At 56.5% G+C, this 16,949-nt stretch overlaps 2 protein-coding genes across 3 annotated transcripts; one reads left to right on the top strand and one right to left on the bottom strand.

Moving 5' to 3' along the window:
- The first annotated feature begins 1,006 nt into the window (after positions 1-1,006).
- On the top strand, positions 1,007-3,756 carry LSMEM2 (leucine rich single-pass membrane protein 2). The gene is made up of 4 exons (XM_074283323.1): positions 1,007-1,120; positions 2,638-2,748; positions 2,826-3,017; positions 3,439-3,756. The coding sequence occupies exons 1-4, from the start codon at positions 1,099-1,101 to the stop codon at positions 3,570-3,572; spliced, it is 459 nt and encodes a 152-aa protein (XP_074139424.1). The 5' UTR covers positions 1,007-1,098; the 3' UTR covers positions 3,573-3,756.
- Positions 3,757-4,877: 1,121 nt separating this feature from the next.
- On the bottom strand, positions 4,878-16,949 carry IFRD2 (interferon related developmental regulator 2). 2 transcript variants are annotated; one of them, XM_074283317.1, is made up of 12 exons: positions 16,231-16,949; positions 9,728-9,844; positions 9,484-9,568; positions 9,048-9,172; positions 8,744-8,901; positions 8,078-8,128; positions 7,725-7,894; positions 7,107-7,212; positions 6,819-6,956; positions 6,100-6,228; positions 5,910-6,005; positions 4,878-5,669 (listed from the first exon to the last, which is right to left on the bottom strand). In XM_074283317.1, the coding sequence occupies exons 1-12, from the start codon at positions 16,286-16,288 to the stop codon at positions 5,589-5,591; spliced, it is 1,314 nt and encodes a 437-aa protein (XP_074139418.1). In that variant the 5' UTR covers positions 16,289-16,949; the 3' UTR covers positions 4,878-5,588. The 2 variants fall into 2 exon arrangements, with proteins under 2 accessions (XP_074139418.1, XP_074139419.1); XM_074283318.1 differs by having other exon boundaries at positions 16,237-16,469.

The following is a 16,949-nucleotide window of genomic DNA, read 5'->3' on the forward strand; positions in this document are numbered from 1 at the left end:
CTGCGTGAACAAGTCATAATCTCTTCCAACCTCAGTTTCTGCATTTGTAAAAAATCAGGGGGGTTGGACTAGGCGATTGCTAAAATCTCTTTGAGTTCCATGATTCTATGTATTGAGGCAAGCTACAATCAGTAGTGCAATTGGTAGAGCCCAGATTTAGGATTGAGAAAACCTGGATTCTAATCTTGCCTCAAACACTCTGGATAATGTTCTAACCATTCTCGATTTCAGTTTCCTTGTGTCTAAAATGGGACTAATACTACCTACTTTCCAGGGTTGTCCTGAGAATCAAACGAAACGATAGGTATCTAAGTGCTTTGTAGAAGGATATATAAGTGTTAGCCGTGTGTGGGTACACGAGAATATGTGAATGATGGTGAGGAGCTCGCTCATGGTGAGCTTGGAGGAAGTGCGGCACGGTGGTTCCTGCGAGCTCCCTCTGAGTCGGGTCAGCTGGGAGGCTGGGGGCCAGCTCCTCTTAGAACATTTCTGGGATATCCCAGGACCCTCTGGCTGGGCAAAGAGCAGATCCCCATCCGCCGCCCTTAGCTTGAACTGCACCAAAAATAAACAGGGACATTCAGAAACAATCCCCCCCACCACCACCATCTTGAGCAGGAGCAGAGAAGTAATATGGTGTAACACAGGAATGGGCTTGGACCGAGGCCTGAGTGTGGATCCCAGCTCTGCCACTTCCTAACTAGCTGTGTTAGTTTGGACAAGTGCCTCCCTCCTCTGCTCGTGTGTCCTAGGATGTAAGATGAGGGGCCTATTAGACGACCTCCTGATTCCTTTCCAGCTCTCAATTGGACCATACCAGTCCACACTCCCACGCCAGAATGCTTGGGCCCCATTGCCTTTCCCGGGACTTCTGATTGCTCTCACCCCCTCTACTCCTACCCTACTTAGTCCCGCCTCCTCTAAATATAACCCCCTCTAGGCTGAGCTCAGGACTATTTCTAGACTGGGGAAACGTGCTTTGGGAAGCCAGTGGCCTGGACGGGAGTTGTGAGAGGTGCTGGCTGCTGCCTCTACTCCTCCCCCTTGCCCAGGGCACTACCCATCTGGCTCCAACCCCACTGACCACCACACCTGACCATGCCCGGGGAGGCCCGAGAAGGTAAGATAGGTGGGTGGTGTGTGGGGAGCTGGGCAGGCAGAACTGGACAGGGCAAGACTTGGATCCCAGAGCCTTAGGAGTGGAAGGTACTGGGCTGGGGAGGCTTCCCATGCCCAAATTGAACTGGGAAGTATTCTAATGGATTCTCCTGGCTGAGATCTAAGAAGTGAAGATGGGCTATGAAGATCGGCTGTTTTAGATGGGCCATTTGCTTGGCTCCAGGAACTGGGGGAGAAAGCATAGAGTAGGAGCCCCCCTTTCTTTGTCACTGAGCCCAAGATGACCTTGGCTCTTCCACCAAGCATGGGGCATCCTATCTACCACTGATTTCCCCCAGCCCAACCTTTCTGAAGAGACAGGGACAGCTTTTCCCCAAGACCTCCAGCTTTCTCACCATAATTCCCAATCTGGCCCATCACTCTGGAGAGAAGATAGTCTGGGACATGGCATCTGTGCCCTGCTGTACCTATGTTCTTTCTGCAAAGGGACGATGATTGGGAGACGGGTCATCTGCCTGCCAAGACAGGGCTAGGGTGGGAGGGTTTAAGAATGTAGGCAGCAACCTGGGCAGCTGTATGCTTCTGGGATAGCCATGGGTTCCGGTCCCAGTGGGAGGAAGCTAAGGCTGCAGGATGTGGGCAGAGGCACAAGTCTAGGACAGTAACATAGCTGTGGCTTTGGCTCTCTCTTAAGCTGCTCCAGGTAGGTCAGATCCACGGGGCACAAGGAACCCTGTTGCATCCCCTATGTGGACCCTAACATCTTCATCTGTGTCCTGGGAGCTCCTCATTCCTTCCCATCACTCCTCACTTCCCGGCCTCCCCAGTGACTGTGTCCTTGTGTCTGAGACACAAGGCCTTTAAGACTCCAGAAGCTGCTGTCCAGTCTGAATGATTAGTTTCCTGACTCCTCAAGGGCTGATGCTGAGACTTCCTTTTACAGCACAACCAAGTGCCCCGTCACCTCCAGAGGCCCTTCATGATTAGCTGTCCCTGTCAGTTCCCTCTTCTATGGGGGAGAAGCTGCTCCAAGCCCCAGGAGGGTCTGGTTTCCCTCAGATTGGGAGATGGCAGAGGAAGAGGTCCAGTAGGAACTCCCTGAGTTCAGGAGGGGCTCCCCACACACAAGGAAGTGTCTTCCTTCTTTCCTCAAAATCTCCCATCCGTATACAGGCTGCATAAATGTGACACTCAGTGGTTCTGTCCTAGCCTGACTGGGGATCAGAGTGGGTGCAGGTTGGGGATGAGGGGGGAGGGAGGAAACCAAAACTAATCCTGTGGATTTAAGGGCAGGGCAAGGGGAGGGGGACTGGATCTAGGCGCTGGCTCCAAGAATACGTGTGAAATTCTCTTGGACGCCAATGACCTGGCACTGGTGGATGGAGAGAAGACTGGGCACTGACGGGATGTACACTGACCCAAGGCCTGTGCTGAGGGAAAGAACAATGTCCCCAGGTGGGAGGAGTAGGGGAGTCCTCCTACTTCAGCTGCTCAGCCCAGCACCTCTTCCCCTCACAGATGTCATCCTGCCCATTACGGTGAGCCCGAGCACTGGGACCATTCCACCCAGCCACCTCACTGAGGTCAGCCTACACCCTGTGGAGTCCATCAGTGACCTTCACAATGGAGGTACGAACCACGATTTCTCTCCAAAATGTGGGCAGAGAAAGGGAGTAAAGGTAACGTCACGCCTCTGTCTCCTCCAGCGTCCCTGCATCCCTACCTGTCCGATGACCGGACCTCTCAGCAATGGGAAGAACTCATGGGCATACTGCCCCCATCCCTCTGTGTCCAGGCTGGCTGCAACCCAGCCCAAGGGCGTGGGGCCTTCTTGTTGCTGCTGGCGCTGCTCATCCTCACCTGCCTTGCCCTTGCCATCCTGGCTGTCTACCTGAGCGGTACCAGGGTTAGGGAGCAATGGGGGGAAGGGAGGGTTAAATAGGGTCATTGCTGACACTCCCCTCTCTGTTAACCTACTTGAGAAAAGAGTGCAACGGCAAAGAATCCCAAAGTTCATAAATCTTTTTGGGGGGAGGGGGAGAGAGGAAACTCTTCTGCTCTGCTCAGAGGGCCCCGAGTCCCCCAGCTAGTAAAAATGACAGATGGTTTGAAGCCGAGGTCTCCTGACAGTGAGGCTCTGTTCTTTTGTCAATCCCCGGGCTTCGAGGTTCTACACACCAGCTGGGTGGTTTCAGGAAACCGGATGAGGCTGGGATAATCCAGTTACTCACATGGATGATCCACAGGCCAGGGCAGGGGGGAGAGGGTGACCCTGGAGAAACCCCAGGAGTGTGGGCTTCTCTCTTCCACCTGTCCCAGTGCTGCAGAGCGAGTCCCTGCGGGTCCTGACCCACACACTCCAGGTCCAGGAGGAGACGCTGCTCAAGCTCCGGCTGGCCAGCCTCAACCAGTGGCGACGGCTCAACAGCAGCGAAGCCCGAGGCCTCAGCTGAGCAGGGAGCTGACCTTTGAGGCCTCCCCTGCTCCCAAGCTCTGGCTGGGAACCTCGGCCAGTGCTTGAGGACAGCAGGCGGACGATCCCTGCGGCCTGTAATTATATGCCCCAACCGCAACCTCCCCGTTTATATGTTTCTTTCTACAGTACATTTTTTATATCAATAAATGGTTCAGTCTTCAGCCTGTCCTCACATACCTATGAGCGATCCCAGAGTCCCTCAAACCAACACAGCCAAGAGAGTAAGGCCGGAGGGCTCCCAGCCCCTAGCAGGATTCTCAAGTTGCCTTACAACACAATGATCATGCAAATATTATCATCCGCCTTGGGGAAACTGAGGCACGGTTTGGCTTACCTTTTATTAGTCACTGATCTTGAGGGCTAAGATTTAAAGTCAGTTATGAGGAAATCTCCAACAGGGTAAAACATGAAAGGAAAGGGAGAACTAGAGTGTCTCCTGACTCCCTAGTCCAGGACTTCGGGCGTCACACTAGGCCACTAAGGCTTTGCCCTGTCTAGAAAAGGTGGGGAAGCTGGGGATCAGGGGTCGCTGGGCCCTAGGTAAAGCTCCTCTTAAAGGCCCAAGTAATAGGGACAGCATGTTTCTGGAGTCAATGAAGCATCTGAAAAGGGATCGAGGAGTCAGCCTCCCTGCCCCCCTCACAGCCTCTCTTCCTGTCAACACCTCCTGGCCAGGCCGCCTTCACCACTCCCACTGTCTGCATCCCACAGATAGCGGGAGCTCGTCTCTGTCTGAGGCCATCCCAAAATAGCTGCTCTGCCCTCCCTCCATGGACCAGCCAAGCACTCCGAGTCACCCTATAGAGGCTCAGTCTTGGGGCAGATGGATCCAACCCATTCCCCAGCTCTCCCCCAAGGAGCTGAGGGCTCCTGGAGCGGACCTACTACCTCAGGCCAACCGGCTCTATTACAGCAGGAGACCTGGGAGCTGATGGGGTAAAGACTGAGAAGCAGCCTCATAGGGATACTAGGGCAAGGGAAACCCATACAAATATGGCTCAGGTTTGTGGAGGGGAAAGGGAGATGTTGGAGGTCTGGGGGAGAGAGTATCCCCAGCCCTAAACTTGGGCTGGCCACATCATTCTGAGGTCACCCTGAAAGCACTTTCCCCTGGTAGCCAGGGGCTCATGGGGGAAAAGCAACAATCTGCTCTGCGACCTTCTCCCCTTACACAGTCAGGAACGAAGGCTGGGGAACCACCTCCACTTCTTCCCTCCTGCCCAGGTGGGTACAAAGGGCCAGCTGGGGGTAGGTGCAGAAGAGTACAATTAAGGCAAAAGACTGAAGCCAAGGTATGCTCTCATTTAATTATCTCTAATATTAATCTTCTTATAAAATCAACACATACATACATTCCAGAAAGCCCCCTTCCCTGCTTCCCTCCCCGCTCCAGCATAGCCAAGGTGTGGGAGGGTGGAGGCCATACTGAGTATGTGTTATGGACTAGAGGAGGAAGAGGAGGCCCAGCCTGAGGAGGGCCGCTCCAGGTGACAGGACCCCTCTGGTTACATCATCCAGCTCTCTCCTAGGGAGACGGACTGGTTGTTCAATCCAGGGGGAAGCAGCCAGGAGAGGGAGAGAGGATTTCCCCTCCGTTCCCTCCTCAGTCTGGGGAATCTTCTACACTCTCCTTCCTTGACATCATTGTGACATCAATACCTCATCCCCGAGAACAGTCAGGCACAGAAGGTAATCCATCTTCCCATGGCCCAAATCAAACCCTGGCCCAGCAGGAGAGATGGGAATGAAGGAAGAAGGCTGGAGGAAAGGGGAGCTGAGGGCAGGGGATCGAGGGGAGACCAGGGCAGCCCTGCCCCTGGCAGCCCTCCCACCCTGACACCTTTATTTGGTTTTGTCATTAAAAAAATAAAAGTGGAGGCCCTCAGGGAGCCAGGCCACAAGATGTAAAGTGTTGTGACTTTGTTTTTCTGTATAAAAACAGGGCTGAGAGCAGCCTCCTCACCCAGCCCCAGGACCAGGGGAGGCCTGGCACTCAGAGCACATCAGCGCGCTTATCCCGTACACGACTCCGCGCTTTCGTCCGGGCTTTGAAGGCAGCTGAATTGTAGAGGTGCTGGAAAACAGAGGAAAGGCCTCTTAGGGGCAAGCTGGGGGCACTTTCCATATGAGCCCAAACTTGGCCCAAGAGGGATGAGCATGGCATGTCTCCTGAGAGGGGGAAGTTCTAAGAGGTCCTGCCCCTCCTCCCAACCCACTGGCCCTCTGGTCAACCAGGCCAAACAAAAAGATGGCACAGGTGGGGTGGGAGGTGGAATGAAAATGAGTCAATGGGGAGGTCAGGGCTGCCACAAACCTTCTCAAAGCGGGAAATCTTGCTGGCTTTCATGGCCGCAGCGTCCAGCACTAACACCGGCCCCAAATCAAAGATGTCTCGAAGGAGTTCATTGTTCTGGGAGAACCAAGGGGGCAATGTGAATAATGAAGCGCCAAGCCTTTGGGAGATGGGGGAGGGAGGATGGGGCAGGGAGGGCCCAGGACAGTACCTGAAGATGGTGGAGGACCCCAGAGCCCAAGGTTTCCTTAAATGCTGTATACGTCCGGCGCCGGACCCAGCTGTCCACATACATACATTCCAGTCCAAACTTGATTGTCTCTTCCTGACACTCTCCAGTCTGGAGAACACGACCGAGGGAAAGTCTGTTAATCCCCAGGAAGCAATTCTCAGCCCTTTCTCCATGCTGGTGAAGGAGAGGGGCTGAGGTTGTCCCCACTGAGATCATGGAATAATGGTCTGGTTTATGCTTTCCTCCTCTACTAGGCCGGGAGGCAGAAACCAAGGCTTCCCCAGGCCTTCTCGCTTATAAGAGACAAGCCCAGTGCACCCAGAGGTGCTTAATCCACAGTAACATCCCTCCATGCCAACAGTGAGGGGGGCTGGACACACAAGATGGCCTGAGGAGCCTCCTTGCAGGGGCAGAGAGCACAGAGACCTTGGAGGGCCCACAAGACCCTTGGTATCTCAGGGCAGCAGAACATATGGTGGCAGGGTGATCCAGAGGGAGGAGATAGCGTCGGTGCTTAGTCAACACTGGCTGCTGGTGGACTCAATGATTCAAACCTGGGCAGGTGGAGCTGAATCCAGGCCCCCACGCCAGCCCCTGGTTCTAAAAACCAGAGGGAGGAGGAGAAACGTGGTGTGATGACCATCACCCCTGGCTCCATGCGGGCTCTGTGTGTGCACATGTGTCCTAGGGCTCCCCACCTCAATGAAGTGCAGCACATCCCGGAAGATGGAGCGCTGCTTCCGGCGATCGGCCTTAGCCCGGTACTTGTTGCTGTCTGTGGCCAGGGCTCGGAGGGCACTGCACAGGCTATCGGTGTCCTCATATAGGAAGTCCTCCTGAGGAAGAGTTGGACAGGGAGGCTTGGGCCAGTTCTGCTACCCACCCCATCCCACCTCACACCACAAAGTGGGCCCCATACTCCTCAAATGATCCCAGCCCCCAACCACAGGCCCCAAACTTCCCCTCCCACCCAATGCTCCTGGTACCTCCAGGTCTCGGCCCAACTCAAAGAGCAAGGCGATCGTCTCCCCTGCTGCGATGCGAAGATGAACGCTGTCACTGGAGAGGAGCTGGGGCAGCAGGGGCAGCTGGCTGTGCAAGGGCAGGGGGCACCAGGTGAGTAAACACTAACAGCTTCCCTCACCCCTGGGACAGGCAAAAGCTTCTTCCTTGTTACAGGAACTCAGGGGAAGAGGCAAATGGATGGGTTCTCCTTAACCTCATGGCTCCTCACTACCAGTATCTGGAAATCTCCATCCCTTCTGAGATCCCCCCTTCTCTTTCTGCTAAGCAACTAAAGAAAATGGGAGCTATACCTTGTTCTATTTCCCTGCAGGAGAGCGAATCTAGGCAATATATTTTAATGGAAATAGCACTGTATGTGGCATCAGAAAACCTAGTTTCAAATCTAAAGTTTTCCACTTAAAGCACTACCACCTTTGGCAACTCATTCTATTTACAGTAGAAATTCAGTACTGGGGCAGTACTACCTGTAGACCCAGGCCCAGGAGTATGAGAAGATGAAAGGGATACCATCAAGGACAGGGAGGAGGACAAGAGGGCCTTTCCCCCTTGCTCTCCCTCCTTCCCACTGCCCCACATACCTGTCCAGAACTCTGCTGATGTGGGTGCCAGGGCAGATTGTAAGGAGTAAGGCCCAGGACTGGAGGGCACAGCAATGCAGGGCTTGGAGGGATGCCAGGGCTGAGGAGGACTCCTCCCTACAAGCCCCACTGAAGATGCCCTCAAGGCAAGCTAGACAGGAGATGAGGTCCTGGGGGAAGAGAGAAGGTGGCCAGGTGTCAGGGAGGTGCCTCTGTGGGAAGCCAGCTCCATCACACCTGTCTGAGCCAAAGGTCGGCCAGCCAGTCACACCTGCTGGGGGCACCAAGGAACTAGCCAGGACTGCCCAGATGAGAAGATGCTCTGGGCCCTTGAAGAGGCAGGGCGCACTCACCTCCACGTCGGCAGCAGCGATGTAACAGCACATCCCGAGAGCTGAGGCACACTGCGGGGGAGAGCAGGGCAGGGGTCAGACTCTCTCAATAACCCAGGCCTCAGACCCCTGGCCACAGAGAAGTCACTTCAGCTCTCAGCCTCAGTTTCCTCATCTGTAAAATGAGGGGGTTGTACTCATGGACTCTCTAAAGACTCATGACCCTAGGGATACCAGGGCCCCGTCTGGGCCAATTCTTAACTGCAGCCCCGGGGCCTCAGGGCTTCCTGGGCATCCCCCTTCTGTCCCTATAGATCAGTCAGTGCCTTCCAGGGTGGGCCAGAGGAAAACCAACAGGAATGGCTGAATACATGCTCAGAAGTTCAGAGCATCACTAATCCTCTTTTTCTGTTTTGTGGCTAAGTCCATGAACATTGGGCAGCTCCATCATAATAAAGAGGAATTTTTAAAACGAGCCAGTGGCAAGGGAGGCTGCAGGGCAATCAAGAACCCTGGGCTTCTCTTCCTCTCTGCCGTGCCCTGCTCCCCTAGCCAAGCCCTGGGAGCCTAAGTTTGCTCCCCTAGAAAAGATGGGATTTGGTTAGCTGTCACATAAAGATGACGGTCCCTAAGCTGCACAGGCCCAGAGGAAGGAGGGGAGCCCTGGGGCGAATAGGAGATGCTCACACTGTGCCGTGCTCCAAGGTTGGCAGAGGTATCAGTGAGGATGCTGATGAGCAGGGGCCGCAGGCTCCGGAAGAGCTCCTCTCCTTCCGGCCCCGAACCCATCTGAAGGCACAGGAGGGTTAGCACAGTTGCAGCAAGAGACTGTTCCTCTCCTTTCCCTGCAAAGGAGGTTGTTAACCACCTGAGCGAGAGCCCATGGGCCTCAGGAGAAGGCTTCCCCCCTCACCCCTGGGCTGGCTTTACTCAGAGGCAAGAGAAGCTGAGACAGGGTTGGGATGGGAGGGGCCAGAAGACCAAGTCAAACCTTTCTTAAGGCACTTTTCAAGGGAGTCGGTAAGGGTGAGGCGCCGCTCCAGCAGAAAGTCCAGGAGCACCCGGGAGGAGAATGCCAGGCGCAGGCTCTCCAAAGCACCCTGTCTGATCTTGGCACTGGAGGAGAATGAGACTGAAGGTCGGACACAGGTGCATCACCCTCGAGGCTCTGGGGACCACCCAGACTGAAGGACACAGAGCCACCCAGAAGCCTGAGTCGGGCCCCAAGGGTGTCGCTGGGGATGTACAAAGACTGGGGCGCTGAACACAAGTATGGAAGCCAACCTCCAACCAAGAGAGCACCGGGGCATCCAGCCACTAAGGCTGAGACCCTCCTGTGGAGATGATGGGGCCACCATCTCGGCTCCCAAACTGAAAAGGGGCAGGAGAGGGAGTGCCATCGTCCTCCTCTCCACACAGACAAGTACCTCTTGTCAGCCACATCATCGATGCGCTCCTTGAGCTTCTCCTCCAGCTCCTCTTGCTGGGCCTGTTCATCGACTACTTCGTTGCCTGCAGACCCCACCCCAGGAACCTATCAGTTCCCCTCATGGCCCCAGGCCCTCAGAAAGGCTGGGGAGAGGGGGAAACATTGCATCTCTCCCACCCTGTGTTGAGAGACCTCTGGACCACCCAAAAAGCACCCACGGCCCTCCTCCATCAGCCCCTTACCTAGGCTCTCCTCAGCAATGCTAGCCCCCTCACTTGTACTGCTGTAATGACTCAACACTTCACTCGTCGCTTCATCATCACTGGAGGGAGAGTCGGCCTGGGTGCTGCTCCGAGCTCCTGGGAAGAGGCAAAATGGGGGAGATCAGCCCGGGGCTCTCGGATTGAGAGCTGTAAGAAGACCCATGTGGTTCAAACCCCTCATTTTACAGATGAGCAAACTGAGGCCCAGAGAGGGGAATCCCATGCCCCAAACTGCACACAAGCTCCTCTACCAACTGCACTTCAGATCTGCCTGTTTCCACAACCAGTTCATTCAGGATCTAGGATGCTGTGATAGGAAAGGCTCTTGTGGGGCTCTGAATTTTACCCTTCCTAACATCCTCCAATCAATGGGGTGATGCCCAAAGAGAACTCTCCAGCTTCATTGGGACAGAGGAAAGCCAGTGGAACAAAAGCTGTTTCGAGTCTCAAACACAACCAGAGTCGCAGCGGCTAAGCAGGAGGGAACCCAATGCTATTCAATGTCACTATGGGTCCTTCCAAAAAACCAGAGAGACCCCCAAAAACCATGGCTCAGGGATGGATATCTCATGAAGAGCATTTCTGGAATCTGAGGCCATTAATGGCTGAGAACTGGTGGCAAGTGGGAGAAATCAAGTCCTGTTCAAAGGAACACCTCAGCCCTTAGTCTTGGTTAGAATACCTACATTTTTAAAATTTGGCAAAGTCCTACTCTAATGCAGCTCATGGTGAAATTTATGAAACTTGTTACTCCAAGAGAAGGTACAAGGTCAACATATAAATGGGAAAAAGAGGAAGTGATATCGATTTAATGAAACAGATCCACAGTAGACTAGTGGGGGAATTCCGACGTTGGGGAGAGGGCTCTAACTGACATCATGGAAGGATGCCTTGTGGCCTGTCTTAGGGAAGTATATCCTTATTTTCTTAAAAGAGTCCCAATATACTGTTCACTATTATTTCTCCTTCTATGTGAACTCTCAGTGCCCAGTGCCTGTCCCACCAGAGTGTCATGGAGGTAGATGCTTCCTTCTCTGGGACAAGCACCAAAAGCTCATACATCAAAAGGTAGGGATTCCTCCTGATCACTGTCTTTGAAGCCGGCCTTCTCTAATACCTAGCTTCTTAAAACTGTGGTTCATGACCCCATATGGGATTGTGTAACTGAATGGGAGGGTCATGAAATTATAACTTATTATCAATAAATGTCTGATTTGCATGCCTGTTTTAAATACTTATATACTGAGAGTCATGTAAACATTTCACAGATGAAAAAGGATCTCAAATGGAAAAAATTTAAGAAGCCCTGCTAAGGGACAACCATTCACTTGGTATTTAAGAGTGATGGGAGAAAAGGGGCAGGTTGTCTACAATGTCTCAAAACGGTCACCGTGCTAAGGGCCACAAAAGTACTATGCTCCACTCCTGATCTCCATAGCATAGATCTGCCTTCTGCTCAATATGCAACTTTCACCTTCAGTCCCTTTCCTTGTCACCTGAAAAAGGAAACTGAAGCTCTGAGCAGAAACAGAAAGGGCAGAGTAGCAATGGGAGGGCCCTTGGAACATATGAGATAATTGTGTGTAAAATGCTTTGAAAACCTCCCAGTGTCATATGAATGTCAGCTAAGGGCTTCAATGGACTAACCATTCTTTGTTGGAAGTGACAGAAGCCCACATCCAGGATGAAGGGTTCAGCTAGCCCTAACTGCCCCAAGGCCCCAGTCTGGGCTCCAGAACCTAATGTGGTCACACCCATTTCCTTCCCTAGGAGGGGGAGCAAAGCCCGGCAAAGATCCAGGGAGGAGGAACGCCCCAGCATGGGTGGAAGGCCAGCCTCGCCAGCTCAGAGGAGGAAGCGAGGCCTGTTTGCCAGCCCCCCTTGCCTGCGTGATTCTGGAGAACTGTGGTCATTGGGGCATGTTCAGGCCCAGCCCGGCCAGGGTAATGACTCCTTCGTTCTGCCACCCTTTCTCTGCAGCAGCTCCTGAGTCCCAGTCCCCTCTGCCCACCTTTCAGACACCCCCCCACAGGTTTAGTTTTCAGGTGTTCTCAGAGCCCTGATGCCTCTGGGGGTATGCTCTGAAGCTGGGGTAGGGGCAGGCTGACATAGTGAACAATCACACCGGATCCCCAGAGTCGGCCACCTGACATTCCCACCTAGACACATCCGTTGGATGTGGAGCTGGGTGGTACTTGCTGCCATCTTCCAGTATACCACAGCTTCCTTAAAGCCCCATGGGGCCAATGGACCTGTCCTGTACATAGTGGGTGTGACCTACAAGTTCAGGGCTGAGCAAACATTCTCTGATGTCAGTCAACAGAATGAACAAGGCCTGGAAGACCTCCCTGAGTCCCAGAGAGCCCAGCATATCCACTCCTGCCCAGAGGATGCTCCAGCCCAAGGGGCCTCTCCTGAGGGGTGTTCAGGCCCCCCCACCTCCAGGACAGCTCCAGGAGACAATCCTCTTAGAGTTCTCTCTGGGAGCTCTGCTGGCCAGCTGCCATTCGGTCTCCCCACGGCGCTCACCAGTGGAAGGTGAGAAGACTCCCAGCTCTGTCTGTGTAAGCTGAGAGGAGTCTTAGAAAGGAGGAGGCCAGCCTCACCCCAAAGTGACACCCTGAACGACAATTGCATCTCCCCTTCCTTGAGAAGTTTGAATCCCGGCTCTGGGGATTTGGGGAGTCAACAGGAGGAGATGATCAGGCCATGAATCAAAGCAAAGAAAAGCCCCGTGCCAAGGACGAGGGACTCCAGAACCAGCACCTTCCTCCTAGTATGGAGATATTTCCAGAGTCCTGTGACTCCCTGTGTGGCCCTCCCCGTCCAGAGCCTGTTTCCCCGCGAGAGGTTAGCCGCTTTATGATGCAGTCCCCAGGGTCTGGACCTCACCTCAGGGAAGTGAAGTGCTGGGCGGTACCTGGACTGCCAAGAGCTCTAATTATCACATTTCACAGGCTTTCCAGCAAACACGATAAGGTGGGCCGGCGCCTCGCTGGCTCTAACATAGCCTAGGAGTAAAGAAGCAAAGCTTCCAGGACCTGCTCCCAGACACCTGCCACCAAAGCTCCCACTTTCCTCTTCTATCAACCAGGGATCTGCTTCCTGGGCCCCACCCTGAAAGGATTAGGGATCCTTGAAGGCCAGGGAGCCAACACTGTACTCCAGAGGCAGACCTGGTCTAGCAAGTTTCCCGGCAAGCAGGAAGGGGCTTGAATAAGAAAGAAAACTCAATTCAAAAGATCAGAGTTCAAGACTACTTTTTGCCATTTGCCAGCTGTGTAATCATAACGAAAGGAGGCTCCAGCACTCACTAGCTGCCATGTGACTTCCTCTCTCTAAACCTCAGTTTCCTCATTTGTAGAATGGGAATAACCCCTCACTCCCCATGGCTGCACTGAACCTTTGTAAACCTTTTAAGGTTTTGTTATGAAAAGGTCAAGTGCTGAGGGCAAAAGTGACCTGGGTAGGAATGACTGAAAAAAAAAAAGGCAGGGGCTGTTAGAGGAGAGTCTGGCCTCCAAGGCCAGTTCGGACATCTCCTGAGACACTCCCTGCAAGGCCCTTCCTTCACAGAGATGCCCAATGGGGAGGAAAAAGTAGGTAGACAAAGCTAATGCTACCACCTGGGCGTCCTGCCTCCCAGGCCACGTGCCTCCTCTGCACCGGGCCCAGGAAAAAGGCTGAAGTTCGGCATCCACGTGGCTCCGTTTTCCATGGGCATGTGCCCAGAAACCCAGAACTGAGAAGCTACACGATACCTCTGGAGAGGAGGAGGGGCGGACAGAAAAGGAGAGAGCGGGGGGAGGGCTACGTCCTCCCCTGCCCCTTCCCAGAAGTCCTCTGACCAGTGACTCCAAGGAAGATTCGGGGTCCCGGGTGGCCTCCCTCAGTTCTCATTCCTGGGCAGTCCTGGCTAATTCCTCTCTATTCCTCCCAAGAGCCCGAGCCTCCAACCCCTTCTGAGATCCTCCCTCCTCTCACACACCCGTACCACCAGGCAGTCACCCACCTTTACTCAGCCTCTCATGCTTGCCCAGAGGACCCCAAGACCTCAATGACCCCTCCCTCGGACTCTCCCCAACTCCCTCCCCCAGATTCCGCACGCTGCACAGCCCTCCGCTCCTTCAAACCCCATTTCTTCAGCTGTGAGTGGGGACCCCATATGGGAGCTTATAACTGAAAGTGGGGGTGTGAAATCATGTTTATTATCAGCAAATGTTTGATTTGTAAATCTACTTTACATGCTTATATACCCCGGGGTCCCGTAAACATTTTTTAGGTGAAAAAGAGTCAACATTTTTTAGGTGAAAAAGAGTAGTTCGTTAAGAAGCTCTGGTCCAGACACTCCCTCCCCCAAGCCCTCTTACATCACCTCTGAACATGCAGAGATCTGGACCCCAAACAGAGCACCCCGGCCCTGCCCTTCCCATACTGTGCCCTGTCCTCCAGAGCCCCCAACCCCCCCCCGTCCCTGTCCTCCAGAGCCCCCAAAACCCTCCCCCCCCACCCTGCCCTCGCCATACTGCGCCCTGTCCTCCAGAGCCCCCAAACCCTCCCCCTGGCCCTGTCCTCCAGAGCCCCCAACCCCCCCCCCGGCCCTGTCCTCCAGAGCCCCCAAAACCCCCCCCGGCCCTGCCCTCGCCATACTGTACCCCTGTCCTCCAGAGCCCCCGAAACCCCCCCCTGTCCCTGTCCTCCAGAGCCCCCAAACACCCCCCCGGCCCTGCCCTCGCCATACTGCACCCCTGTCCTCCAGAGCCCCCGAACCCCCCCCGTCCCTGTCCTCCAGAGCCCCCAAAACCCTCCCCCCCGCCCTGCCCTCGCCATACTGCGCCCTGTCCTCCAGAGCCCCCAAAACCCTCCCCCCCGGCCCTGCCCTCACCATACTGCGCCCTGTCCTCCAGAGCCCCCGAACCCCCCCCCGTCCCTGTCCTCCAGAGCCCCCAAAACCCTCCCCCCCCGCCCTGCCCTCGCCATACTGCGCCCTGTCCTCCAGAGCCCCCAAAACCCTCCCCCCCGGCCCTGCCCTCGCCATACTGCGCCCTGTCCTCCAGAGCCCCCAAACCCTCCCCCCGGCCCTGTCCTCCAGAGCCCCCAACCCCCCCCCCGGCCCTGTCCTCCAGAGCCCCCAACCCCCCCCCCGGCCCTGTCCTCCAGAGCCCCCAAAACCCCCCCCGGCCCTGCCCTCGCCATACTGTACCCCTGTCCTCCAGAGCCCCCGAAACCCCCCCTGTCCCTGTCCTCCAGAGCCCCCAAAACCCCCCCCCGGCCCTGCCCTCGCCATACTGTGGCCCTGTCCTCCAGAGCCCCCAAAACCCCCCCTGTCCCTGTCCTCCAGAGCCCCCAACCCCCCCCCCGGCCCTGTCCTCCAGAGCCCCCAAACCCCCCCCCCGGCCCTGCCCTCGCCATACTGTACCCCTGTCCTCCAGAGCCCCCGAAACCCCCCCTGTCCCTGTCCTCCAGAGCCCCCAACCCCCCCCCCGGCCCTGTCCTCCAGAGCCCCCAAAACCCCCCCCCGGCCCTGCCCTCGCCATACTGTACCCCTGTCCTCCAGAGCCCCCGAAACCCCCCCTGTCCCTGTCCTCCAGAGCCCCCAACCCCCCCCCCCCGGCCCTGTCCTCCAGAGCCCCCAAAACCCTCCCCCCCCGCCCTGCCCTCGCCATACTGCGCCCTGTCCTCCAGAGCCCCCAAAACCCTCCCCCCCGGCCCTGCCCTCGCCATACTGCGCCCTGTCCTCCAGAGCCCCCAACCCCCCCCCCCCCGGCCCTGTCCTCCAGAGCCCCCGAAACCCCCCCTGTCCCTGTCCTCCAGAGCCCCCAACCCCCCCCCCCGGCCCTGCCCTCGCCATACTGCGCCCTGTCCTCCAGAGCCCCCAAAACCCCCCCTGTCCCTGTCCTCCAGAGCCCCCAACCCCCCCCCCGGCCCTGTCCTCCAGAGCCCCCAAACCCCCCCCCCGGCCCTGCCCTCGCCATACTGTACCCCTGTCCTCCAGAGCCCCCGAAACCCCCCCTGTCCCTGTCCTCCAGAGCCCCCAACCCCCCCCCCGGCCCTGTCCTCCAGAGCCCCCAAACCTCCCCCCCCCCCCCGGCCCTGCTCTCACCATACTGTGGCCCTGTCCTCCAGAGCCCCCAACCCCCCCCCCCCGGCCCTGCCCTACAGAGCCCCCAAAACCTTCCCCCCGCCCCTGTCCTCCAGAGCCCTCCAAACCCTCCTCCCGGCCCTGTCCTCCAGAGCTCCCCAAACTCCCGAAGTCCTCACCATATTGTGCCCCTCCTCAGCCCTTCGGAGCCCCCCAGTGCCTCATCCCCTCACCCCGCTCAAGCCCCCGAATTCCTCAGCCCACTCCTCATTCAGTTCCCTGCTCCTTTCGTTAAATTATGCACCCTGAGACCCCTCCCCCGCGACCCTTCCCCAAGCCCCGCCCATCATCAGCCCCGCCCCCCAGATCCCAGGCTCCGCCCCCGGACCCTCGCACTCACCCCCACCTCGGCGCTGTCCTCCCCTCCGGAGCGCGTGTCCCTTGCGGGCGCGGGGCATGCCGGGCCGGGGAAGCGGCGCGCGGGAGCGCGGGGGCGCGGGGTCAGAGCCGGCGGGGACTCGCGTCGGAATTGGCGCTCCTGGGCGCCAGCGCCAGCGCGCGCCGCGAAAAGACAAGCAGAGGCCGGGGGCAGCACGCCACGCGCGCCACCATCTTCGCTCGACTCCCCCGGCTGGTCCCACCCCTTTCGCCGTCCCGCCCGAACCGCTAGGGCCGCTGGGACAGCGAGTCCCCCAGGATCCCCGCCCCGGAGATTCCTACAGGCCTCCGGGGAGCCCCGAACCACAAGCTCCACAGGCGTCCGCGCGAGGCTCCGCCTGTCCCGCGCAGCGGCGGGGCATGTCGGGAAGTGGAGTCCCGCCCCGGGAGAGAGGGGAGGCCTCCGGCGGCCCGCACACTAAAGGGACCACAATGCCCCGGTCCCAGCGCTGTTAACTCTTTCACTGCTGGATGACGGGAGCGCACGTGTCTAAGTTGGCTAATCCTCAGTAATAACTCTGTCCGCAGCGCCTTAAAGTTTGTAAAGTGGTTTCCATGACAATCCTATGAATTAGATTCATATTCTTTTGAGAAAGGAGACAGAGAGACACAAACACTGACTAGTAGAACGTCAGAGCTAGAAAATGACGCTTGGGCAGGGGACAAAATCGGCCAGCACAC

The sequence above is a fragment of the Sminthopsis crassicaudata genome, chromosome 1 (genome assembly GCF_048593235.1).
Source record: "Sminthopsis crassicaudata isolate SCR6 chromosome 1, ASM4859323v1, whole genome shotgun sequence".
NCBI lineage: Eukaryota > Metazoa > Chordata > Mammalia > Dasyuromorphia > Dasyuridae > Sminthopsis > Sminthopsis crassicaudata.

Bases quoted from the DNA above. Each gene is read 5' to 3' on its own strand.
- LSMEM2 (XM_074283323.1), top strand. From the start codon at position 1,099: ATGCCCGGGGAGGCCCGAGAAG. The intron at 1,121-2,637 runs GTAAGATAGGTG...TTCCCCTCACAG, and splicing joins GCCCGGGGAGGCCCGAGAAG to ATGTCATCCTGCCCATTACG. The intron at 3,018-3,438 runs GTACCAGGGTTA...CACCTGTCCCAG, and splicing joins CCTGGCTGTCTACCTGAGCG to TGCTGCAGAGCGAGTCCCTG.
- IFRD2 (XM_074283317.1), bottom strand. From the start codon at position 16,288: ATGCCCCGCGCCCGCAAGGGACACGCGCTCCGGAGGGGAGGACAGCGC. The intron at 6,229-6,818 runs GTGGGGAGCCCT...CGTGTTCTCCAG, and splicing joins ATGTGCTGCACTTCATTGAG to ACTGGAGAGTGTCAGGAAGA. The intron at 5,670-5,909 runs GTTTGTGGCAGC...TCTGTTTTCCAG, and splicing joins AGATTTCCCGCTTTGAGAAG to CACCTCTACAATTCAGCTGC.